The 26,784-nt window shown below is 42.1% G+C and overlaps 1 protein-coding gene across 1 annotated transcript in view; it reads right to left on the reverse strand.

Moving 5' to 3' along the window:
• The window catches only part of Fmn2 (formin 2), a 310,252-nt gene extending 283,990 nt beyond the window's left edge, over positions 1-26,262 (reverse strand). Inside the window, exon 1 of the mRNA XM_057769091.1 lies at positions 24,486-26,262. Coding sequence (XP_057625074.1) covers positions 24,486-26,046 — 1,561 coding nt within the window. The 5' untranslated portion in view covers positions 26,047-26,262. The remainder of the gene's footprint in view (positions 1-24,485) is intronic.
• Between the last annotated feature and the right edge of the window lie 522 nt (positions 26,263-26,784).

Genomic DNA, 26,784 nt, shown 5'->3' on the forward strand with positions numbered 1-26,784 from the left:
GTCAGCCTTGTTTAATCTTCAACATGTGTACCTTTTTGCTGGGAACTTCAGTTTGCACCTTATTTAAACTCATTCTGCAGTAACTCAGTGCTGTGGGTGAGGGGTCAGCAGCCCAGAACATTATCACTAGATGACAGCGGCACATGCACCTGTTCCCAGTCGTAACAGTCAGAGAAACATCTCCAACCAAATATCCTGTAGCCATAGGTTGCAACCATGCCCAGAGAATTTCTCTGTCTGTATTAACAGTGGTAATTTGGCTGCCCCTTGAGGACCTCCCTGTTCTGAAGTCCTCTCACAAGGAGGTATCTTATTTCAACTCTGACATATTTAAGAGACAAAAAAGGTGGGAGAGGTTATTTTTTGTTCCCACAAACGTCTCAAATAATTGAATATTCTTCAAAAGCACAAGCTACTGTGAAAGTTCATGCCCCTGGGTCACCAGATGCTCTGATTCCTTCTACTGCCCATTAACCTCTGACATTCTCTCTTCACCATAAAACAAGCACTATGTCCTTCAACTCCCACCTCCAGAGAAAGTCCGTCCTGGAGATATAGTTCACTGGCAGATGGCTAACCTCGTATGTATAAAGTTTTGGACTTGATCCCACAACCAATAAACAAATACATATCCCTTGAACCTACGACACTCTTCATTCCCAGTTACTGTTGCATTTTTTTGGAGGTGGAGAACTTCCTTCGCATAGAAAACAACTAGCAGGAATCGTAGACAGTCGTTGCCTTTTCCCTTTACTCCTGGCTCAGCATGTTCTAATTTGACTTTCATCATTGCTTAATAAACAAACAAACAAACAAATAAATAAGAGAAAACAACAACAACAACAAAGCAGAAACTGGAGAGCAATGTAGTATATCTGTTTTCCATTTTTATTGCAACCACCTGTGGAAAACAACTTAAATGAAAGCCTGTTAGTTCTAGTTCCCTGTTACAGTTCCCAGTCCATGGGTGATTCCAGACTTGGATGCACCAGAGGACCATAGCAGAAGGACCATATGGTGAAGCAACTCATCTGATAGTGGGCAGAAAGCAAAGAGATAAGGTCTAGGGACAAGACAGCCCCAAGAAGCCATCTCCAGCTAGACTCCACCAAGGTTTCCATCATGACTAAATAGCATGTAGCCCACTTTTCACATTCCAACTACAACACAGCCAATGACATTGTTTCTCCCACTTGTCCATGAAGACACTTGCCTCTCATCTTCATGAGAGTCCCTTCTGTTTTCTCTGCCTTGCTGGCCACTTTCTCTAAAAGTCCCTTTTCTAGTTTCCTTACCAAAATGCTTATATGCCCTGACAAATGTTCAGGACTTGATCCCTTAAGTCTCTTTTATAATCATGAATGGAGTGCACATACTCCTTTTTATAAAATTGTGCAGCCTTGGTGACTGCCACACTAATCACATATGCATAGGTGACAATATAACTAGAAAGAAGGTAAAGACAGCCATAAAAAACGCTCAAGGGTAAATTGTAGGAGGGGAGATTTGGGAAGAAGATGAGAGCTCAAAGAACCATGTCATCAATGTCTTACTGAGCTCCTTGCTCTACTATTCCTGAGCCTGAGTGTCATCTGTACTATGGATAGGGAACATTTAATGGGTCGGTTCAGCAGCCTAAATAGTCTAATCTAAGAGTGATATATCACAGAGTCAGTAAGACTAAATGAGAAAATGTATGTGAAACACTAAGTATAACCCCACACAACAGCGAATGGATGAGTGACATCTTGGGGACAGAGCAAATCTAAAGTGTCCAACAACAACAACTATAACAACAAATACTGGGTTGGGGTTTTATTTTAATGACTATTTTAAATTTTATTACATTTATTCGTGTGTGTGTGTGTGTGTGTATGTACATTGCTACAGCGTGTGGACAGCCAGTTCTCACCTACCACCACCTGGGTCCTAAAGATCAGTTTGGCTTAGTGGCAGACGCCTTTACATACTGAGCCAGCACAGTGGGTCATTTGCATTTTCCTGAGACAGATTCTCACTGTGAAGCCATCACTGGCCTGGAACTCAGTATGTAGATTAAGCTGGGATCAATCTCGCTTCAGCCTCTTAAATGCTGGAGTTACAGGCAGATCCCACTGTGCCTGGCAATTTTCAGTTGTTTTTTTTTTTTTTTTTTTCAGGGATGCTCTTATTCACATGATTGGCAGTTATATAGCCATTACGTATCATTCTATTGAAGAAATGAAAATAACTGAATTCAGTATATTTAAATTACAGTGAATATATTGAAAAAAATCAAACTCTTTTTGCTAAGCAATACTAGGATAGCAATCTACAGCTATCAAAGAATTAATTTAAAAAATGAAGCATTTATTCATTCTTTCCCTATATGAGACTGTATTCTGGAGTGATAAAATATATCTAATGAACATCGAAAACTATTCAGAAGAGAAAAAACATCAACCTAAAGATGCAAAGGAAGTAACAGAATTAGAAGAACATCGGTATAGGTCCCTGATAGGATAATGATCACTTAGTGGATGTCAAAGACACAAAAAACACATTGGAGAAAAAAAGTCAATTAAGAAAAAAGGAAAAGCAGCCACCATGTCCACACCCAGAGACTGCTCACAGCTGAAATAGAAAAGAGAAAGCTAGGCAAGGCAGCCTACTGATGTTGGAGATTTTGAATCACAAATTCAAAACCAGTCACGAACACATGCTGACCTCCAACCCCTGAGAAACAGAAAGTAACTGATCATGCATCAAATTATACATTAGAATGCCACCTTCCTGTCCATCTTAGCTAACACAGAGTTCTAAAAAGGCATTAGTTACTCCACACGGTCAAGTTATTTATATTCAAATAATTCCATTATAGCCTTATGGGCCATAGACATCAAAATCCAAGGATGCTTAAAGTACCATGTTTACATATCCCCTTAAATACTTCCCCTTAAAAACTCTAAATTATCTCTATATTAATTGTAATATCCAATACAATGTGGATATTATTTAAGTAGGTGTGATAACATTATCTAGTGAATAAGGAGAGTCTGTGTTCATTATACTAACACCATTTGTTTTCGATATCTGCAGTCCACAGTTGTTTGATTTCAAGGCTACTGAACACCGAAGGATAAAATGTCACTTAGGATCCTTTTTGAGATGTATTATAAAGTATCTGATGCTAAAATAATAATCCTAGGATTTATATTATATTATTCTGTTAAAAAACAGTAATAGAGGTAGGGAAGGGAGGATGAAACTACCAGAATACTGGTAATATAAGTGACCTATGAAGCTGAGAAAGATTCCTAGGATTTCATTAGACTTCTACCTGCGGGGGTGGGGCAGGGATTTGCACAGTGAAATATCCCAGCTCTGCTATTTAAAGACTTTAATGCTAGCATTCAAGAAGTAGAAGTTTGATTATCTCAAGTTTGAAGCCAGCCTGGTCAAGACAGTAAGGTCCTGGCCAGCCTGGGTTATATGGTGTGACTGTCTCAGAGATTTCACAGAAGGGCAAGTTCCGGAAGCCACTCAGTGACAAAGTGCTGTTTAGTATGTGTCAAGATTCAGGTTGAATTCCAAGCACCACATTAAATATTGTTTGATGATATAAGAAACTGTGTCTCAAATATTTTTAAAAAATAAAATCAAACAACATACACACCCAATTTTGCAAGAGACAACCCAGTTTATCAAAGAGTAAATGCAAGGCATTGTGGTGAGAATTGGAGAGCTTTTGTCTTTTCCAGCTAGTCTCAGCTGGAATATATAGAGAAAACAATCTAACTGGTCAAGGAAGTGGGCAGTGGCGTGAACTTTTGTGTCTCTTCCAGAAGCTGAGGACTGAGGAATCTATCACGGGACAGGATTCCTTGGAGAGCAGGGCATGATGGTGAACATCTATAATGCCAGTACTTGGGAGGCTGAATCAGAAAGAGTGTAAGCTCAACACCAACCTAGAGTATGTAGTGAATCTGGGACCACCTTGGGCTACATAATAAAAGTGAAGAATAGATTGGACTGATGATATCTAATTTCAGCCGAGCCTCTTCTTTTTTATTTTATTTGAATTTTTTTTTCATTTTAGATAACAACCCCAGTTCCCCCTCCCTCCCTTTCTCTCATCCCCCCCACCATCCCCTCATCCCACACCCTATCTACTCATTAGAGAGGGTAAGGCCTCCCTTGGGCAGTCAACAGAGTCAAGTAGGCAGGACCAAGCCCCTTCCCCCTGTAGCAAGGCTGGGCAAGGTATCCCACCATAGTGAATGAGCTCCAAAAAGCCAGGACAAGTACTGGTCCCACTGCCAGGGGCCACCCCAACAGATCATGCCATATAACTGTCATCTACATTCAGAGGGCTTAATTTGGCCCCACACAGGTTCTCCAAATGTCAATCCAGAGTCCCTAACTTCTTAACTGTACAAACTGGATGACTGAGACTAAGAACCATTAGTCCGTAGGGGTCCATTTGTATTGCTCCACCGCCAACCACAGGGACTCACATTTCAAAGGATTCTTGGTTCCTTCACTCCCTCCCCTTACTAAATGAAAACTTGTCAGTCATAAATAGTCATCCTGAACATATGAATGTCCTCAGTTATTGACATCTTTATTCTATCTCATATCAACTGAGCTGGACTCTGTATTTATTTAGTACAGAGTACCAACTGGCCAAAGCCACACCTGTTGAATAGACAATACGCACAGCATTGCAGTGAGCAACAGCCTGTCAAGGAGGAGGTCACTTTTGTCACTGGGAACTGCAAAGCCCACAGAACTGGCCAAAGCCCTGCAGAATGCTAGACTACCACTTTTTCTGTTCCTATGCTACAACCCTAGCCCAGTTTCCCCATCTCCAAGCTTGAAATAGCCATCTTCATTAGTCCCAATGGGTCATTAATATCTTGGTAATGGTTTAGAAACAATACCAAGTAAATATTATTTGGTATTTGATGGAGAAAGGTCATTGGCTAATAAAGAAAACTGCCTTGGTCCATTTGATTGGCCAGCCTTTAGGTGGGTGGAGTAAACAGAATAGAATGCTGGGAAGAAGGGAAGTGAGCTCAGACTCCATGCTCCCCTCTCCCGGGCAGACGCAATGAAGCAAGCCGCCAGGTCAGACATGCTGAATCTTTCCTGGTAAGACTGATGCTACACAGATTATTAGAGATGGGTTGATTGGGATATGAGAATTAGCCAGTAAGGGCTAGAGCTAATGGGCCAAGCAGTGTTTAAAAGAATACAGTTTGTGTGTTGTTATTTCTGGTGTAAAGCTGGCCGTGCAGGAGCCGGGCAGGACGAAAAGCAGGCCCACAGCTCCTACTACAGGTATTCTTCTCATTATTATTATTCTTAAAGTGCAGGGGGGGGGACAGTGGTTAAAAAAGTTCCTGCTGTTCTGGAATTTCTGAGTTCAGTTCATACCAGTTACAGTAGATAGCTCACAAACCATCTGTAACCCCAGCTCCAAAGACCCCCAATGCCCTCTTCCGGGTTCCCCAGGTACTCGTGTACACAAAGTGCACACATACATGCATATACACAGGCACACACTTGCACACACACACATACACACACGTGCACACTATTTTTTAAAGGCTAGGGATGGAGAAATGGTTCAGTGATTAAGAGCACTCACTGCTCTTACAGAAAACCTGGATTCGGTTTCCAGCATCCCATGGTAGCTCACAACTGTCTGTAACACCAGTTCCGTGTTCTCTAACACCTTATTATGGCCTCAGAGAGCACTGGCATACATAATGGCACACATATATACATGCAGGCAAAATACTCATACACACAAAAAATAATTATTTCTTTCAAAGATACCAATCATATACTCAATACTTGTAAATGTGGTCAATAAGAATTTAGTTCAACTTGAAGGAAATTATAATTATATTGTAAAACCATTTTAAAAGATAAAGGAAGCACAGATCAAATCATATTAACCTACTTTTATTTCACTTTTACATCTAATAAACTGTAATTTAAAACGCAATATTGAAGACCTTGTTTATGGGAAACATGGTGACACATGCCTATCTTCCCCGGAGCAAGGAGACTGAAGCAGTAGGATTGTGATTTTAAAGTTGGTCTAGGATGCATAGTGAGTTCCAAGCAATCCTGCACTACTAAGAAAGACACTGTCTTTAAAAAAAGTAAACAATTCAAGGCCAGCCTGGTCTAAAAGAGCTAGTTCCAGGACAGGCACCAAAGCTACAGAGAAACCCTGTCTCGAAAAACAAAAAACAAACAACAACAAAAAAAAAAAGTAAACAAAACAAAACAAAAATAAGAACAAACAATAAAGAGCCCACAAGACCTACTCATTAGATTCCATAACTTCAGGGTATTTTCTTCTTATTATTAAGAACAATTACATTATTTTACTATGCTTATTAAACTCCTGCTTAAAACAACTCATCTGATGATAGACTGGGGACTCACAATCCATTAATGCTCCCCATGAATCTGAACCCCTCCGTCCTCCCTCCCTCTCCACATACAGCTTCTTCACACTACAACAAGCACAGCTATATGCATATAGAGTTAGCTTTACATTCAAGCACAAGTTGTAAACGTTCCTCTTGCCTCAATGAACAAAACCCAAAGAACCAGACAAACATGGCAAGATCTGCTAGGGTAAAAGTAGAAAGATGTATCATCACACTGAATGTAGGAATTTTCCTGTGTGGGCAAGAATCAAAATCTCTCATCTTAGCCCTGGAGCTCTATTGGACCTGTGTCCAGTGGCAATATCAAATGCATAGAAACACACACAGACACACAGACACACATACCCTTGAGAAAAGATATCACTATGTTTCTCAGACTGGTCCTCAACCTCCCAAGTATTTGTTATTATAGCCAGGCACCACCACAACCTTGGAAAATCCTTCTTATGAACAGACCTACGCAGGGCAAAAGTCATTCAACATCTGTCAGTATCTTGTGAAACAGGCAGACCAAGCCTTTTTTTTTTTTCTTTGCATTGAGAGGTAACCCTGGGTGTTAGGCAAGCTAAACAGAGTACTTAGTCGCTGAGCCACAGCCCTCGTCCTGGCAGAGCTGGGATTATCGTCACAACTTCAAAGAACTAGCTATGGAATGAGAAGTTTCCAGAATCTGCCAGCATCATAAGACTGGACAGTGGCAATGCCAAAGCTGGATATCAACTTTGCTACCCTCATTCTTATTCCAGCAACCTTCTGCTTCTGCGTCAGCCAACAGCTCTGGGGAAAGCTTTTGGCAAAATTTCTGCCATCAGATAGAAAAGAAACAGACCACGTGGTCTGCACCCTGCAGGGGCTCACAGCCGAGTTCAAATGACCTTCACTCAAACAGGAACAGATTTTAAAGTGGTCTGTTTAAAACCAGTTACAGGATTCGATACCTTTAGAGGAACTGAGGGAGAGGAGAAGCTGAAACCAGACACAGCCAAATCCTTAGGAACCGACTGTCCATGAAAGACTAGAAAGGCCTCAGAGGATAGTCAAGAGGAAGCATGGTGCCTGTGCTAACCAGTAAAAACACACTGAGTTCACACGAGAGCCCCAATCTTGTAGACAAGATACAGGGCGTGGGCTCTGGAGCTCACAGCAGAAAGTCTCTGGATCTTTCCTCATTTGTGTCCTCCCACACAGTGACAATAGAAGTTTCTTGTTTATTTGCCTAGGTGATGCAGTTTATGCTTGCTTCTTTCCCTTTCTTTCCTTGTTAAACTAGTTTACACCCTAAGCAATACTCAAACTCATGGCCCTCTTTGTTCAGCCTGCTGAGTGTTGGGATTGCTGGTGGGCATCACTATGCCAGGTTAGCCTTCACGCATCTGCTTGACTTCGGTTGCTATTGTTTTGACAGAACACAGGACAACAGAGCATCAGTTCTCAACCTGTGGGTCATGACTCCTTTCCTACGTATCTGATATTTATACTATGATTCCTAACAGTAGCAAAATTACAGTTATAAAGTAGCAATGAAATAATCTTATGGGGTCCCCACACCATGAGGAACTATGTTAAAGGGTTGCAGCATTAGCAAGGCTGAGAACCACTGCAATAGAAGAATGCCTTCTTGCCTTCTTCACGCAGGCAGGAAAGATGGCTCAAAAGGGGGTGGGGAGGAATGGGTGAGAAGGCTTCCTGCAGTAAAATGGCAGATTAGAGAAGCAAGGGGTTAACAACTATCAGAACCTATTGCTTTGTAGAACTAAATTGAAAGGAAAGAACAGTTTATCAGAACATCTACCTGAAGGCCCATAAATAGGGCCTTGAGGACAGCTCATTAAGAGCATTTCCTAATCTTCCAAGGGTACTTGAGTTCAAACACCAACACCCGTGTTGGATGGTTCACAACGGTCTGTATGTAACTCCAGCTCTGGGGTATTCAACACCTTTGTCTGGCATCTCTGAGCCCTTGTATGCATGTACATATTCACATCAACATCCACATGCACATAAAATAATAAAAATAGTTTTTTCATGAAAATGATTTTTACAAATACATGGAGATAGAATAGTGCACTTCATTGCAGAAAGGGTCTTACTCAGTGCCCAGGAACTCACTCATCATCCCCAGATAGCCTCAAACTCAGGGCAAACCTTCTGTTTCAGCCTCCCAAATGATATACCCACAAGTGTGATCTACCACATCTGGCAAAGTAGTCTACTCCTTCTTTTCATATTTGATTTTTTTTTTGCTTTGTGTATGTGTGGAGGTCTGAGGACAGCTTGTGGGAGCCCTTTCTCTGCTTCTATCATGTAGATCTCAGAGACCCAGCTCAGGTCAGCAGGCTTAGCATAAGTGCCTTTACCCACTGAATTACCTCACAGGCCCTGGATAATAGACTCTTCAGTGATTGGAGGACCATTTAAGATAAGTTAGGGTGGGGGGCTGGAGAGATGGCTCAGTGGTTAAGAGCACTGTCTGCTCTTCCAGAGGTCCTGAGTTCAATTCCCAGCAACCACATGGTGGCTCCAAACCATCTGTAATGAGATTTGGCGCCCTCCTCTGGCGTGTGGGTATAAATGGAGGCAGAAAGTTGTATACATAATAAGAAATAAATCTTTAAAAAAAAAAAAAAAAGATAAGTTAGGGTGGAAACTACAAAATTCTTAGAATCAAATGAAAATGAAAGCACAAGAACATTGGAAATACAACAAAGCAATTCTAAGAAAAAAGTTTAAAGTTACGAGTACTTACGTTTAAAATGTCATTGTTATTAAAAGGAAATAAATCAATATGTACCTCAAAATCTTAGAAGAACAAAAAAAGGAAAAAACAGATACTAGTAGACAAAAACAAAGAATAAGAATTATCACGTAAACTGATGAAGCGAAAATAATATGAGGAATCAATGAATCCAAGAGTTGGGTCTTTAAAAAGACATAATCCACAAAGTTAAAGGCACACTAAAAAGAGAGAAAACCAAAATTAGTAAAGAATTTCACAGACAAAGGCAAAACCTTAGGACAGGTATATTTTTCCAGAGTTCAAATAAGAATTAAAATCACTGGACTCAAATATAGTCCATAAAGGAGGAAGAGAAGGAGTCTAAGAAAATCATCTTAGGAAACCAGGATGCCTTGATAGTAAACCAGGTAAAGATTGCTACTATGTGTAACAATCAGCCAGCCAATAAAAAGAAACAAACATGTGAACAAGGCTAAAAGTTAATAAAATATTACAAACCAAATTCAACATTTCAAATATCTTAGACTACCACCAGATTGGCTTCATTCCAAGAATACAAGAGCAATTCAATGTTGTAGGTAAAAGTAATAAAACACATAACTGGACTGAGAGAGAAATAACATGATAATCTCAATATGTACAGAAAGGACTTCTGATAAGAACATACACTCCTGAAAAGTAAGCTCGGGAGAGATGAGAACTGGAAGGACTACACCTGTGTGCCTACAGACAGCACTAGACTAAATGAGGGGGGAAATGAAAGCTAAGTCTCTAGAATAAGGAACCAGACAGAGTGCCCAGGCTCTCACTACTTTGCTTGATGTGCTAGTCAGAGCAATAAGGAAAGAAAAAGAACTATATGGTGCAAATACAAATGGTAGAGGTCAAATTAACCCCTATTTGCAGAAGACATGAGCCTATACGGTAGAGACTCCAGCAAAACACTCTTGGGTCTGTTAAACACTTCAGCAATGAAACACACTACAGATTCAACACCAAAAACTCAGGCACTTTTCTTGATTGCAAACTTTCGGGATCGGGAGGAATCAAGAAGAAAACAATATCATGCTGGCTTTGAAAAATAAAACATCTCAGAACAAACATGACAATAAACACTACAGCATTTGAAGAAAATAGTAGAAGATGAGAAGACTTTCTGTGCTCATGGAATGGCAGAATTAATATGGTAAAATATGACTGTTTACTAAGTTGACTCTTGAGCACACACTTACACACACAATAAACATACTTTTAAAAATTACAAATGCAATCGCCTGTTCAAATATACATGGAAGTATACATGTCAGCTTCATATGGACAGATGGTCAACACTGAAAAAGCAGATACTTCTCTGGGATTAGTAATCAGACATTTTGCAAAGTCACATTTACACAAGCCATATGGTACTGGTTAAAAACAGAAAACACGTAAGAGCAAAGAATAGAAACCTCAGAAACAGATATATAGATTACAAAGATATAAATGATATAAAAGTGGTGTCAAAGATCAAGTAACAGACTATTTAGCAAGTGATTTTGGAAAACATGGCTTTCCATGTGGAGAAAAGAAAACACTGAATCTACACATCACACCTGACACATTCAAGGGAACTCAAGATCAAAGAAGTTAAAGGGCAGGATGATAAAATTAGCAGATGAGAAGTTTTGCAAGCCTGGAGGAAGACAGATTTTCTTACATGAAGAAAAAAAAAAAACAGCAAAAGCATAAGTGAAACACAGAAATTTAATAGAAGGAGAAAAAGAGAAGATATATTTGCTAACCAAACCTGCTTCTGTATCTCAAGATTAATGAGCACATAAACTGAATCAACATTGAATCTTCTAAATAGGAAGGGTTTGTCAATAGGATGAGACTTGGTTTAGAAGCACTTGGGGGGACTGGATAAAAAGGTTCTATTACCTTGTTAGAAAATACTCATAAAGCCACAGTGTTTGATCAGGCCATAAAACCAGCAGCAGACTCTCTTGCTATCTAAGCCCAGGGCTCACACATAGCCAAAGCCACCTGATTCTCAATAAAGTGTTTAAAAGTTTGACTGGAAAAGAAGACAACTCTTTGATAAATGGCAATGGGAAGACTGGATATCCCATGTGGATGAATGGAACCAGATCCCCATTTTGTCTTGTAGAACAACAAATGCAAACAGATTCAAGTCCCCAGACCTTAAGGTGGGACTGGGAGATGGTTCAGTTGGAAAAGTACCTGCCACACAAGCATGAAGACCTAAGATGGCACCTTCAGAATTCAGGTAAAAAGCAGAGTTAAGCGGCACCCACTTCAAATCCCAGCAATGGAAATGCAGAGCCAGGAAAACACTGGGGCATAATGATAAGAAAGAAAATCATAATAAAGTAAACCTATTACACATGCTAGGTTAATTGTGCTGTGTAATGTTATTTATTTGCAAAGTTTTTACAATAAAGTTTAAAATTGAAGATCTTAATTTTAAAACTATTGCATAATTGCACATCTAGAGCAGCAGCTTAGATGATAACAAAGTGTTATGCTAAGTATAAGTATAGTCTAGGGGAAACATCCCAGAAACTAATCTGATGATACCTGGGCAAATTACATATGCCTTGACTGCATGGCCAAGCAGTCTCACTTCTTGTTATACACAATGGAGTAACCCTCACAACACCCCCAGGTCCAATTCACGTACTCACCAGAGTGTTTCTGTGAGGACCAAGGAAGTGAGGAATCAAGATCCTCACTGTGCAAATGTTTGATAACATAATCACCAGAGCTGTCACCTCATATAACTCCAGAGGAACATTAAGGGCACAGGAAAAAGGAGAATGGTGCCCCCTGGTGCTGTCCAACCAGCAGAGCTTTTAGCCTTTGGGACACTGCAGAGCAGCGATAAGGAACAAGAAAAGAGCTAAAAATGTATGCAGAAAAGTCCGTAGTAATGCAGCTGACCTTCAGAAGAGTGAGGTCTATAATGAAGTACAAACCAAACACACATAGAAACACTATACATTCAACAAAATTAATATATACATTTCAAGGACCTCAAAGGGATAAAAATAGTTCTCATGGTCATAGGGTATCAGAGTGGTGAACATATATAAGGAAAAAAACAAAACAGGAAAATACCATCTGGTAGATGATACTGGTGCATCAGGAGAGCATGAAGGAACCATTACCAAGCTGAGCTCTCTGGACAAAGGCATGAAGTTCAAGTCCCCAGAGGAGACTTACCTGTTCTGCCTGCCCACCAAGGAATCAGAGATGATTGACTTTTTCCTGCAGTATCCCTTTAAGATGAGGGTTAAAACATCCTATCAGCCAGCTCATGCTGGCCTGTGGACCAGGTTGAAGGCTTTGTCAAGTTTCCCTGGGTATAAAGTGCTCCAAGGAGGCAGCCACTGCTTCCAAAGGGCCATCATCTTGGACACATTTTCCATTATCCTTATGGGTAGAAGCTACCAGGGGAACAAGACTGGCAAGCGCCACACTCTCTCATGTAAGAGAAGATGCTGAGACCCTGTCCTGCTAAACTTCATCCCTGCCCCCCCAGACACCTCTGTCCTATTCCCTAAAATCTAATATTGATGACTACCAGGGGTTACACTGCCATTCTAGGCAATGTCACCAAGGCCACTTTTGATCCAGCCTCTCACAATAGACCATGTTCACTGGAGAATTTACTATCTTGTGAAAATTCATACCACTGTCTCCACACAGAGGACTCAGGCTCCAGCTGTGGCTACCTCATGGTTTTTTTTTTTTTTTTTTTTTTTTTTTTTGGTTTTTTGAGACAGGGTTTCTCTGTGGTTTTGGAGCCTGTCCTGGAACTAGCTCTTGTAGACCAGGCTGGTCTCGAACTCACAGAGATCCGCCTGCCTCTGCCTCCCGAGTGCTGGGATTAAAGGCGTGCGCCACCACCGCCCGGCTACCTCATGGTTTTTATATTAGAAAAATTAAGTGAATTAAGCCCATTTTTTAAAAAAGGAAGGTTTTGTCTGACTAAACAATGCCAGTGTATCATGACATAAGAAATATGAGCAACCAGATTTTTCCCCTGAAATGGTGTCAATTCCACCTAGAATGAACATCTTTAAATGTCTAGGGCACTGGGGACACAGATGATGGAGGAAGGTCATTGGTTAAATAATAAAGAAACTGCTTGGTCCTCATAGGTTAGAACATAGGAGGGTGGAGTAAACAGAACAGAACGCTGGGAGGAAGAAGAAGTGAGCTCAGACGCCATGCTCCCCTCTCTTGGGCAGATGCAGGGCAGCTCCCCTCAGAGCCAGAAGCGATGAAGCAAGCCGCCAGGTCAGACATGCTGAATCTTTCCTGGTAAGACTGATGCTACACAGATTATTAGAGATGGGTTGATCGGGATATGAGAATTAGCCAGTAAGGGCTAGAGCTAATGGGCCAAGCAGTGTTTAAATGAATACAATTTGTGTGTTGTTATTTCGGGTATAAAGATAACCATGCAGGAGCCGGGCTATGGGAAGAGGCCCGCAGCTCCCCACTACACAGAGATGGGTAAAACCAAGCAACAAGGGACCAGGCTAAAAAGCATTAGAGTATATTAAACTGTATGAGATACTTATTACATATCACATACTTAATACACAACATAATAATTTACAAATCTTTAAATTAAAATAATCCTAAAGCAGCTTCCACATGTGGGTAAATACAGTCTAACCTAAAAGGCAAACAAAATGAAACCTAGCCTCTGAGTGTCTAGACGACTATGGGCTGCATATTGTCAAAAATAATCAAATAAGGAATCTGCAGAAATGATATCATCAGTCTATTTCTGTATGCCATTTCTCTATCCCCTACCAACAAGTTATAAATTGCTTTTTATCTGGAGTGTTACTCTGAGAATCCTTTTCTTTCTCTGCTCAAGGCCTGTTAAATTTAATCTAAGATTTTTCTTTTTAACAATATCACAGAACATATTACACACATAAAATATCTTTGTGATTTTAGATTTTATTCTTGGGATAAAGTGACATCAGTGAAATGCTTTTAGCTTGAGACTAGCCAATGTAGAAGTATATTCAATTTTACTGTGAAACCAGAGATTCATGAGTGCTAACACATGCTCTAATATTGAACTACACTTCCAGACCCCAATTGTGTGTTTTAAACAGTCTGGTCTTCACGCCTTGTGGAAAGAGCCAGACCTTGAGTAGAAGAATGCAGAGAAGTTGTTGATAGTGATTAGAGCTTGGAGACATGGAGACAAAGTGGTGTAAAGTAGGAGACATTTCAAAGAGGTATTTTTATTTTTTATTTTTTTATTTTATTTTTTGGGGGGTTTTCGAGACAGGGTTTCTCTGTGGTTTTGGAGCCTGTCCTGGAACTAGCTCTTGTAGACCAGGCTGGTCTTGAACTCACTGAGATCCGCCTGCCTCTGCCTCCCGAGTGCTGGGATTAAAGGCATGCGCCACCATCGCCCAGCCAAAGAGGTATTTTTAATGGGAAGACTAATTGGTTGTAGAGTATGTAAGAATCAAGGAATGAAGGAATGAGGTCAACCCAGACAGCGGTGCCTTGGTAAAGAGACTCAGAAGACAGTGTCTTCTATGTATTTTTTTTTCTCTACAGAACTTTAATGTCAGAGCTGGGCATGGTGATACATGCCTTGATAGGAGCCGACAGGCAGACAAAAACAAACCACAGTAATGTTTCTTGAAGCTAAACCTAAAGCCATACCTCTACCCTTCATTATCACAAGGCGAGGATAGTGAAAGTGAACCACATTAGAGAAATAATCCACGTCAGAAACTAAAGGTTCCTAGGATAACTTATTCACATTTGCCATATTTTCAGTTTAGCAATATGAGTCTCTTTCTAAATGAGAACAGCTCTTACTGTACCATCTATACCTCCCCAGAAAATACCGAGTCCCAACACAATCAACAAAAGTCTGAATTTATTTCTAAAAACAGGATAGCAATATATCCAATTCAATATCTAACAATAAGCAGGCAGGATGCTTTCACAACCATCTCCCACCCTCACAGCCATTTAACCAAAGCAGCACTGCACAGACTGGAAGGTATAATTGGCTTCCAGAACATCTTGGCAGCTATAAAAGACAATACCTCCCACAGAGAGCTCACATCACTTACCATCTCCAACTGGGCATGGATTAGTCTGTAGGAAAAAGAAGAATTCCTAAATTTACGGATCAGTTGCAAAAGAGTATCTTTTTGTGGCTCCATTTGTTATTCTTTTAGAGAGAAATCTTGTACCTTAGCAATGAAGTGACTTACTACTTACAAAACCCTGCACTGTGTGCTCAACTGCAAATACATGGGATCCTATAATAGTTCATTGTTTTCTAATGGGCTAAACTAAACTACACCAGTTTGAAAATCAATTAAAAATTTTTAAAACCTAGGAGTGTTTTGTCTTCTACATATTTTTTTTCTCTACAGAACTTTAATGTCAAAGCCGGGCATGGTGATGCACACCTCATAGGAGCAGACAGAGTCAGGTGGATCTCTATGAGTTTGAGACCAGCCTAGTCTACATAATGAGTTCCAGACCAGTCAAGGCTACATAGTGAGATCCTTTCTGGGGGGAAGGACTTTAACGTCAATACTGTCTTATAAATAGAATACCACAGACCGATGAAATTGTTGAATAAGCACTTTTCTCAGTAGGCAAAAATAAAACAAGAGAAACCAATATACCAAGTATACTGAAGTAAAGACTTCACGGCACTCTTCTTGTTGGGCAGTTCAAAGAACAAGGAAAGATGCAAAGCCTGTAATCCACTCAACAGGGGACTAGCAGCAGTGCTGGCGATGGATCTAAGAGGTCTGGCTAGGTGAGCAAACGCCCAAGTTGGAAAGACATGGGTTTAAGCTACACACATGACTCTCCCTTTCATATTTCACAAAGTAAGCTCATTTACCACATTACAATTATTAAACTCGATACACAAAAACACAGAATCCAACATCTGTACTGGATAATGGCATCCCTCCCTCGGCATAAATCTTAAGGGTCTGGAGAGATGACTCCATAGTTAAGAACACTTGCTCTTCTTTACTTCCTAGCACCAGTTGGGGCAGCTCATGCTGCCTCTAAGTCCAGCTCCCGGGCATCTGACGCCTCTTTATGGCTTCTTTGAGCACTCATATACAGACACACACATGCACATAAATACAAAGACAAAAATCAGTCAATGTTCCCTAAATCAAAACATCAACACTCTCACCACCTCTACAGACATGAATGGATCTTCCAGCATAAGGATCCTTCTGAGCTCTAACATAAACGGTAACAAAGTTTCCAGAGATTCCATAGGATGCCGGAGCCTGATGGACCCACTGAGGAACAGCAGACATTCTCCTGCTCAGGTGACACTTTCAAGCTAATCTCTGCCAAGGAGGAAGTCATCGATTTTCTCTCCCTCACACACAGTAGAACAGATGTCAAAGAGATAATTACTAACTATCTATCATGGTTGTTACCTCTTGTGGCATCCAATAAATGTTATTTGATCTTGCAATTTTAGTGTTATAATTCCTTTGAATTATTATAATTGATTCGAAATTATATTTTCCATTGTTTATTTTTTAATACATTTTTTTAAAGCTTTGTAAAGACTAGAGTGGTGTCTCAGTGGTGAAGAATGCTTGCTGCTCTTGCAGAGGACCAAAGTTCACCCTGAACCTATATTGGTCAGCTCACAACTGCCTATAACTCCAGCTCCCGGAGCTCTAACATTCTCTTCTGGCCTTCACACACACAGATACGCACATGCAGATACACACATAAACATAAATAAAAACTAAATAAAAGTAAAACACAGTATAAAGTTCGTTATTTGGCAAAATTACATCAACCATTAAGTCACAAACATTATTTCTCCTTAATGATCCTTAATGCTGAATTCCACTCCTACTTTTAATACAAAAGGAAGAATGGAGGGAAGTAAAATTTGACCTATGCCTTTACTTTGTGGGATGGAGTACACATGGGTGTGGGTGTGAATATGTGTGTGTGTGCACATGTGTGGAAGCCAGAGTTCAGTACTGGTGTGATTCCACAAGCACGACCACCTTACGTTTTGGAACTAGGGGCTTTCCTGGTGCAATGCTCCCCAGTTAGGCTAGATTTCCTGACCTAAGGATCTCCATGCCCATTCCTTGTGTAAAATTCAGCTTCTGGTGCTTGCGTATCAAGCACTTTATCCTCTGAACTATTTCCCTTGACTCAAAACGTTTTAAGTCATTCTTCATTAAGCAGTGGTTCTCAACTAGTGGTCGTGACCCCTTTGGGGGTCAAACCACCCTTTCACAGGGGTTGCACATCAGATATCTTGCATATCAGATAGTTACACTATGATTCATAACAGTAACAAAACTACAGTTATGAAGTAGCAACAAGAATAATTTTATGAATGGAAGGTCACTACAACCCTAGTGTACTAAAAGGTCACAGCATTAGCAAGGTTGAGAACCACTGCTCATTAAGGTTATACTTAAGGATGAAGCTGTAGCTTCATTGGGTAGAATTCAGAAAGAGAAGGTAGAGTGCCTGCTCAGCATACATAAGGCTCTAGATTTGACTCTCAGAGCCCCATCCAAAAATATATGTACGATAAGAGCATATGTAAAGAGCTAGCAAGATGGCTCAATAGGTAAAGATGCTTGCTGCCAAGCGAAAGTCCTGAGTTTGATCCAAAAAAAAAATTCTGGAAGTTGTCCTCACCTCTACATGTATGACACAGAGCAAGTGTTTGTACACACACACACATACACACTAAATATTAAATTAAAATTATTAAATTAAAGTGTGTGTGTACATACATTAGTATACACATATACGGATTACTGTGGGTACCATCTCAAATTTAACCAGTGCAATCAAGCACAGATGGTGTGTGTTCTCAACAGTTCTGACAACTATTATGCTATCTTTATTTCAGTGACTATAGCTAATTTCAATTGACCAAAAAGACTGGCAATTCTCAGGTTTAGATTCAACAGGTTGTAGCTGACAGCAGGAAGCCTAAACATTCCCAACATCCTTGCATTGGCCCCCAGAAAAACTCTGTGGACAAGAATTTACCAAGAACTCACATACTCAGTGTTTATGAGATTGGCACCCAGCAAGACACACAATAGAAACGAGTAGACAGAAAGGAAAAGTAGGTGATGGAAGAATGGCATCTGGCAGGCAAGGCAAGAAAGAAGACCAAAAGAAATTCTGAACCCAGAGAGCAATGTGATGCAGACAGGATGTGTAGACTGTGATCTGGAGCAAGCCTGGGCTAGCTGACGGCCTCAGAGGACATGGCTTTCACTAGGCCATTTTCAGATGCTTCTGGGCGAGGGGCTATGCTTCTAGAAAGATGAGACTGCAGACAGAGGCCTGGGGTCTGGGAAAGGAACCTCATGTTCATGGAACAGCAAATATATTAGCTGTCTGAGTCACTATTTTATGAGGGAATCAAGGGAGGGTAAGACTGAAAACTCAGGTGGTTGATGGCTGATAGTGCACAGGACAGAATCACTGAACAGGGTACCAGCTGCCTACCCCATCCGTTTCCCCTGTTCTTGTCATTGCTTTGGAGTTTTTCATAGAGACTGTCTCACACATAGCCCACGTTATCCTGGAACTGATTACATGGCTCAGACAGGCTTTGAACTTGTGACAATCTTCCTGCTTCTATTTCCTGATTACAGGTCTAAGCCACCAGGCTGGGCTCCCACACCTCCTTTAGTAAACAACACTCATCCCCCCCATAACCAAAATCATCCTTATCTGGGTCTCCAGAAACCTGAAGTGATGAAAATGCTTATAATAGAGAGAAAAAAAAGAAAAGAAATAGAAAACATGATGCACAAATAAACTATTTTTAAGAAATATGTAGCTAAACAAATTATATCCTGCCAAGTCTTCATAATAATTTCAGAGCTGTTTGGTTCTGTTTTCACACATTTGGCTCTGTCCACTTTGAACAATGAAACTTATTTTTTTTAAAAAAAAAAAAGTCAGTTAAGGTAATCAATTAACACCAATTAAACACCTGCTCTTTGCCAGGCACCGTGGTAGGGCTGTATTAGATTATGTCATTGACTCATAACATTCTCAGTGTGGAACTGGGTCTCCACCTTCATTCATATATATGAGAACAGTCACTCGAGAGTCATTTAGCTAAAGAATAAAGCTAGGAAGCAAATAAACAGGATAACAGTGTTTCTAAAACCCATCACCCCACACAGTTGCAGCAACTTTTGAATAGAACCCGAAGGGAGCACACTCAAGGCACCTGTTCTAGCTCAAATGTGCATGGCTAAGAGCCAGGTACTTAAATGGATTTAAAACCAAGCCAAAATTCATGGCATAAGGCAGTCAGTCATTCAATGTACCATTGAAGCTTTAGGGCATTTAACTTTGATTCAAGCCACGGTTCTAAAGAATCTTTCAGACAAGGCTAAAATGACTTAAGAGCAATGTTCTTAGTCACAGGTTCTCTTGACAAATTCTTTCTAGTGTTTGGAACCTGATACAACAATATCCAGCACCCCTGTTTGCTTGTTCAGAGGAATGATATCATTGTCTTTCTTCACTTAGGGTATGGAGTGGTTTTGATTTTGTTTTTGCACCAACAGGCATTGGACTAGGAGTGATCTGCCCCCCTTGCTTCCCAAGTGCTGACATTAAAACAGTGCTTCCTTACCCAGCCCAACAATGTAATTTTCAAAATATCTTCTTCATTTATGTCAGCCACTAACTGTACTCTATCATGAGCTACTGCTACCAGACTGTTTGGGCTGTAAAATTTTCAATATAATTCTTTAAAAAACTGTGTATTGAAGCCATACACAGGGTAGAGCCAGGTGTGGTGGCATATGTCTGCAATTGTAACACTTGGGAAACAGAAAGACCAGGAGTTCAAGGCTAGCCTCCCTCACTAGGGGATTCAAAGCTAGGTGCATGAGATAGTGAACTGTGAGAAAATACACACTCACAGAGTGGCCCATTCTTTCTACTAAAACAGCAAATAAGGTAACCCTTAAAAAGCCAAAATGGGAGTGACAGATTTCAAGCCCTTTGCCAATCAGCCCTTCGTCAATTAGTCCTTCAGAAGCTCAGTGGTCTGCTTGGCATTGTTCTCTACACACTAATGACTGGTTTGTTTTCTAAGGGCATACCCTGAAGAGTATTACTTGCTCAATGCTCTTAGTCAGCTTCTCTGACTTGTCTGAGCCTTGGTTGCTCATAGAGCAAGTGACTAGGCATAGCTATACTATAAACTATGGCAAAGATTACATATACTTACATAACACACTACCCCAGAGCCTAACATGCAGAGGAAGCACAGGAAATATAGATAGCATCATAATTGTAGGATTTTTAGAATCAATTATAAAAGATTTAAGGAATTTGGAAGACTGGCAAAGCAAATAAAAATAGCGTTAAAAAATAAAAGAGGTGATATCCAAGGAGAAGTCAAGAAACTACATAGATACAAAATCTCAAGCTACAGAAGACGGTGGTCTCTGGCCCACACATTTACACTGCTCCTCAGGCCAACACCAGTGCTTTCACAAGACAATGATGTGCCTGACGATGACAGCAAGCCTCTTTAAAACAGATGGAACTTTCATTGCATGTGTTCAAAAGGGAGACAGATTAAGTGCATAATTGACTGGAAAGATTTCTATCAAAAGTGATTTAGCATCACAAATTCAATATATTAGATGTTCAAACTTTAATTAACTGCACCCTATTACTAGGCTAGGAAACTAATTCAGTTATAAAGCCATTGCTGAGCATCAAAGAGGCCCTGAGTTTGACACCAAGACCACTTTTCAAAAAGGAACTTCTCAAATTCTTCCTACTAAATACTGAAAAAAGATACATTTCAAATAAATTAATTATGAAATTCTCGAAATGGAATGCCCTGCAATGCCATCAATTTCTTCACAGCTAAAATGAGACCACCTCATTGCTATGTGTTTTCATGTCTACCAGAGACACAATCCTGGGCATGGAACTCTCTTCACTTGAACGATTTTCCCTAGTCTGCAATGCAATAAATGCTCCTTTCCCCAGGGCTGGAAAGCTAAGGAATGCTGGGCGAAACAAAGAGATACAAGGCTCTCCTGACTCAAAGGCCGCTGGAAATTAATTCATCTAAATAACTCCACACTAAGACCAAAAAATCTAGTTCCTTAAGGACAACACTCTTTAGGGAGTGTTCCCTGAGTGCTCCCTCAGTCCCAGGTAATTTTCAAAGTGCAGATAGATCTGCAGAGGATTGTAAAGTGGCAGAAAGTAGCAGGTGACAAAAAAAGGGTCAACCTGGAGACCCCCTGACAGCAAAAGTTTCCATGACAGCTGTCTCAGAAAAGAAATCTGGCTTTCTCTCCCTTAATTAAAACTTACCCCCCATTTATCCCAAGGACAGTCAGATCATCAACCACTGCTAACAGAAACCAGAAATAGCTTGTCTGCGAAGACATCAGATCTGGTAACAACTTTTCAAAGATTCCTGTTCTATAAGCTGTCATCTAGTGTCAAACACACAAACACTAGTAACAAGAAAAGGTGACTCAGTGGCCAGTGTCCTCTTCTCCATTTGCCTTGGAGCGAATCACACAGTATGCACTTGAGAGAGTTACGTTAAATCTACTCACTGTGCTCTTTTTCTCTGCAACACAGAGTGAATGAAAGAAATATAATGAAGAAGTGGCTTCACAAAAATCTACTGGCTAGCCAGTGACAGCCATTTCCGACCCCAGGCTGATGACTGCCACACAAGAGTGACTGGCTGTACTTTTGTTGTGCATAATAACAAAAATCTGCCCGAAGAAACCAACAAAGCTCTCATGTTACCAAGCAGTACCTTCAAGAGTTGCACGTTTTAAATTTAAAATTACTAGCAAAATTAAGGAATGCTCAAGACATAAGAACACTTTTGGCAAAAGGGAAATATACCTTCAATATATTTAAGGTATCATGATCTGTCAGGAATTCGTTCAGCACTCATTTAACAGGTTCTATTACCTCACTTTCTGCTTTAGACTTGATAAACTCTGGGGAATTGTCTTTTACCTGTGTGATTGCTGAATAGATGATAGATATTAGATAGATGGATGGATAGATAGATAGATAGATAGATAGATAGATAGATAGATAGATAGATGGATGATAGGTGGATAGATGGTTTTTTCAGTACTGGTACCAAAGCCCGGACCATTGCACATCCTAGGCAACTGCTTTCCCGCAGAGCTGAACCCCAGGCTCTCATCTTAGTACCTCCCTTCCACTTAGTAAAGTTTGGGAAGCCGGTGCCATGATTCAGTAGTCAGTGTGCAAGGCTGTAGCTCACTGTTAAAGTGTTTGTCTAACAAGTGGAAGGTTACTAGAATCAGCACAAAATAAAATAAGCTCTCACACACAAGTTACTAAGTAAGAGCCTGGTTTGAGAGTATAAGCTTGAACTCCCAGCAGTGGGAAGCAGAAGCAGGAGAGTGGGCATTCAAGGCCCTCCTCCAGCTCACAGGAAGTTAGAAACCAGGCTGAGACACACGAGACCCTCTCTCAAAAACCGAAATCCAAACAGCAAGGCCATTATCCAAGAACCTTTTGATCATCATCCATAAAAATATGACCTTTAGTTCTCGAACATTTTAATTTTATCTTACATTACATCAAACAGATCCATGACTTCAAACTTCTGCTATCAGCAAATCTTCACAGGAAAGAACATGGAGAAAGAACATGGAGGAAAGAAAATGGAAATAGTCTCTAAAGCAAACAAGGGCTGCTTTACAATTCTACAAAATCAAAATAAAGGCTATCACAACAGTGAACTAAACATGAACTCAAGGTTCGGGAAATTGGCTCAGAGGTTAAGAGCACAGGTTTCTCTTCCAGAGGACCTGAGCTACATTCCCTGGGTATCTGATGCCCTATTTTGCTTTTGCAGGCCTTGCACAGACATGATGCATAGACATTCATGCAGGCAAAGCAAACACACACACATAAAAGTAATGAAATAAAATGAATGTGTTTAAGAAAGTAGCTACTATAGCCTCTAGCCAACAAGAACTCAACTAACTTCCAGCCTCCTACCCCTGCCTGTCAAACGCTGAGGTGACAGGCACTTGTTACACATCCAACTGATAGCCTATTTATTACAATAACAGAATGAAACAAATTTTAAATTGCATTTAAAATTTTTAAATATCCATGTATTTATCTGAAATCCAACAAACACTGGCATAAAATGCTGCTTTTTTTCCCCTGGTCTTCATATTTGAATATTGTTTTTTCAATAATCAGTATGTTGAGTAAACAGGAAGCCAACAGACATTAGCAGTGAACTCTTCTACTATTTGAGTTTTAGCCCAGGAAGCTAAGCCAGGTTGTGGTCTATGATGACAAGTCCACTGACCACATGGCTAGGGGAAGACAGCATCAGTGAGATTCCTATGCTTTCAGCTCCCTGTCTTCAATATTCCAGCTTGCTCTCGCTGACAAAACAAAATGACATCAATACATCGTAGCTACTTGGGAGGCTGAGCAAGAGAAGTTCAAGGCCTGCCTCGGCAACTTAGTGAGATCCTTTACCAAAACAAAAATTATCTCAAAAGTCTGAGGACACAGCTCAGTAGTACAGTACTTGCCTAGTAAGCAAAAGGCCCTACTTTCAATCCTTAGAATCATAAATAAATAACAGATTACTAATGGTCTATTATTTATTCATTTTCTAAGAGTATATATCAAACTTGCTTGCATTAGCAAACAGGGTAATCACTTAACATCACAAAGTACTTGTGTGGTACCCAGGTCACTACAGGATAGAAACTATATGTTAGAGGTTGTCAGACATAACTTTTAGAATGTACTTAAACAAATGTTGTGTGCCTGCAATACAAATCCTTGAGAATGTCTATGCACAGGTCTATTCTTTTAAAATGGTGAAAATATGGAATGGGAAAAAAATGACATGAAGGACAGCAGAGGTAACAAGGTACAAAAGGGGTTAATATTGCCTAAAGGAAATTTGGGGGGGGGGGCGGTGAGCCTAACAATCCTCTCTTTAGATGATGTAGGACAGACAGCTAAATTTTTCTTTTTACTACTCTGGAAAAGAATAGAAAACTAAGCACACCCAAGGTTTTTCACCCAGGAGACATGTCTGGTGGCAAAAGGATCTCCAAATAGCAGGTCGGGCCTTTCAGAACGTGGAGGGGCGGGGTTGCAAAGGAAGGCCCTGATTGGCAGGCTACCTGCCACCAGAGCTACGTGGCAGGCGTGCTCACCTGTGAACACATTCTGAAAGCCATCAGCTGTCGCTGCAGCCCCGGGTGCTTTGGCGGTCAGCACAGGGGACCCGCCACCACTCTCATCCGCAGTAGCCCCGCGCCCCAGCAGGTGCACAGAGCCTCCTGCCCCAGGCGTACGGACGCCTAGCTCCTCGGTCCAGTCGGCTGAGCGGCTAAGGCCGCCTGTGAGGCTGCCTTCCAACCGGTGCTTCTTTGCCGGGGCCGCAGCAGAGGCCAAGGCAGTTCTGGGGCTCCGACTCACGGAAGGCTCCGGTCGCTTCTTGATCCTAGGACTCTGGTTGGGGGACTGGGACGGGGAGTGATTGGGCGAGCTGAGCTGCCGAGTGGTGGTCTTGATGTAGCAGGGGGTGATGAGTGGGTAAGGTTTGAAACATCGTGGGCTGGGCGCAGGGCTGCCAGGCAAAGAAGCTACTGCAGAGACACTGGGCCCTCGTATCCCCTCCTCCGGCTCTTCCTCCGGCCTCTGTGAAGATTCTCCCTCCTCTGGAACCCATTCCTCCTCTGGAGAGCCTCGAGGAGCATCCTCAAAAGCATCCTCCTCGCACTCTTCATCTGTGTCCCCAGCTTCGGGCGCTGGGGCTCCGGTTGCGCCCTCCCTTGACTCAGGTTCAGGAAATGTGAAGGCTGGAGATGAGAGAGAGTCTGTGCCTGCCGAGTGGGCGGTCGCGTAGCCGGGAGTCTCAGAGGCCAAGTGGCCTCCAGAGGACGGAGGATGCTCAGTCACAGGGGACTTGGTGGTCTCAGGCAAGTCAGGTCTCACCGGTTGTGTCTGATCCGCGTCCTTTCCAGCCTCGCTACTAGGTCCCAGCAAGAACTGGTCCAGGCCCAGAAAGGCCCCAGGTTGAGGGGAAATGGCAGTGGGGGGCGCTGCAGGCTCCTCGGAGTCCTGGAGCAGCAGTTTCTGCTGCTGTTGCTGCTGCTGTTGCTGCAGGCGAATTGCCTGCTGGATGTCTGAGAGCAAATCCTCCTGCTCCGTAGCGGAGTGGAAGCTATAGATGTCCGTGTCCGAACCAGAACTGGTCCTTTGTCCATCTTGGGCTCCTGCCGCAGTTTCCAAATCCTCCGCAGGCGCCTGGATCTCTACCCCAGCCTCGGCAGGCCTAGGACCACCTGGATGGATCACCTCGAAAGGGTCGGCACATTCGGTATCCGATAGGCCGGTCTCCTCAGCAGAGAGGCTGAGGTCCGGGGTCTTGGTGACTATGGAGTGAGCGCTGTCCAGCTCCCCGACCGGCAGGGCCTGAGAGTCCAGCACATCCTCCCGCGAGTCACCGGCACCTTTCCCCTTGGTCAGGTTCTTTCTGATTCGCAGGTTGGAAAACACCGAGGCTCTAGAATCCGACTTGCTCTTCTTCTTGCTGCTCTCCCCGCCGCCCCCTCCCCCCTTGCCGTGCTTGCCGAGCGCCTTTTTGCTCCCGCTCGCCTTCTTTGTGGTTTCCACATCCCTGGGCCCCGCGGCATCCTCCGCTCCGCCGCCGCCGCCTTCGTGGGAGGCATCACCTGCGCTCCTCTTCAGCTTCCCATCCTGGTTCCCCATGTTTCAACCCCGCTGCTGCGCCGCTGCGCCTGGGGGTACTCAGGCCATGTCGGCCCTGACCAGGGCCAGGGGAGTGTCGGGGACAATTCAGGCAGCTGGGCCGGCCGTTGGGAGGGGAGGCCGAGGAGCGCCCAGCTGGCCCCGCTCACATCTGCTGCCGCTTTGCATAATGCGCGGTGGCTCTCCCGGCTGCCGTCCCTGCGGCTGTGGTTGCGGCCCTGGCTGGCGGGCGCGAACATGCTCAGTTCAGCTCGCACTCCCCACCAATGGCTGCACAGGACTCAAGCCTTGGCCTGGCTCCCCGCCCACCGCCGCCGCCCCCTCAGTGCCCCCTTTGGCTCCTCCTGCAACCTAGCAGGAAAAAAAAAAAAAAAACGCTTCTATCTCTAGGACTTGGTAATTAGGAGATGGGAGTTCCCGGAAGCTATGTCTATGTAGCCCAAACTAGCATGGAATTTAGGATATTCCTATTAGGTTATCTCTGGGGTCTTAATCCCCACTTTGAAAAAAAAATGTTGCCCTCTTTTCAAGAACCCGCGTGTTAGAACATTTACACGAAACTTCAAAGCTCCTAGACCAGCAATGAGAAAAAAATGGACACGAGAGAAAATCTGAAGCCCAATTTCAGGTCAGAAGTACCATAATATCAGGAAGGAACACACAGACACCACACAGACACCCCACACATACAGCACCCCCCACACCCACACCCACACACGAGTCTGCCTACTTCTGCGT

The sequence above is a fragment of the Chionomys nivalis genome, chromosome 5, assembly GCF_950005125.1.
Source record: "Chionomys nivalis chromosome 5, mChiNiv1.1, whole genome shotgun sequence".
NCBI classification, from domain to species: domain Eukaryota; kingdom Metazoa; phylum Chordata; class Mammalia; order Rodentia; family Cricetidae; genus Chionomys; species Chionomys nivalis.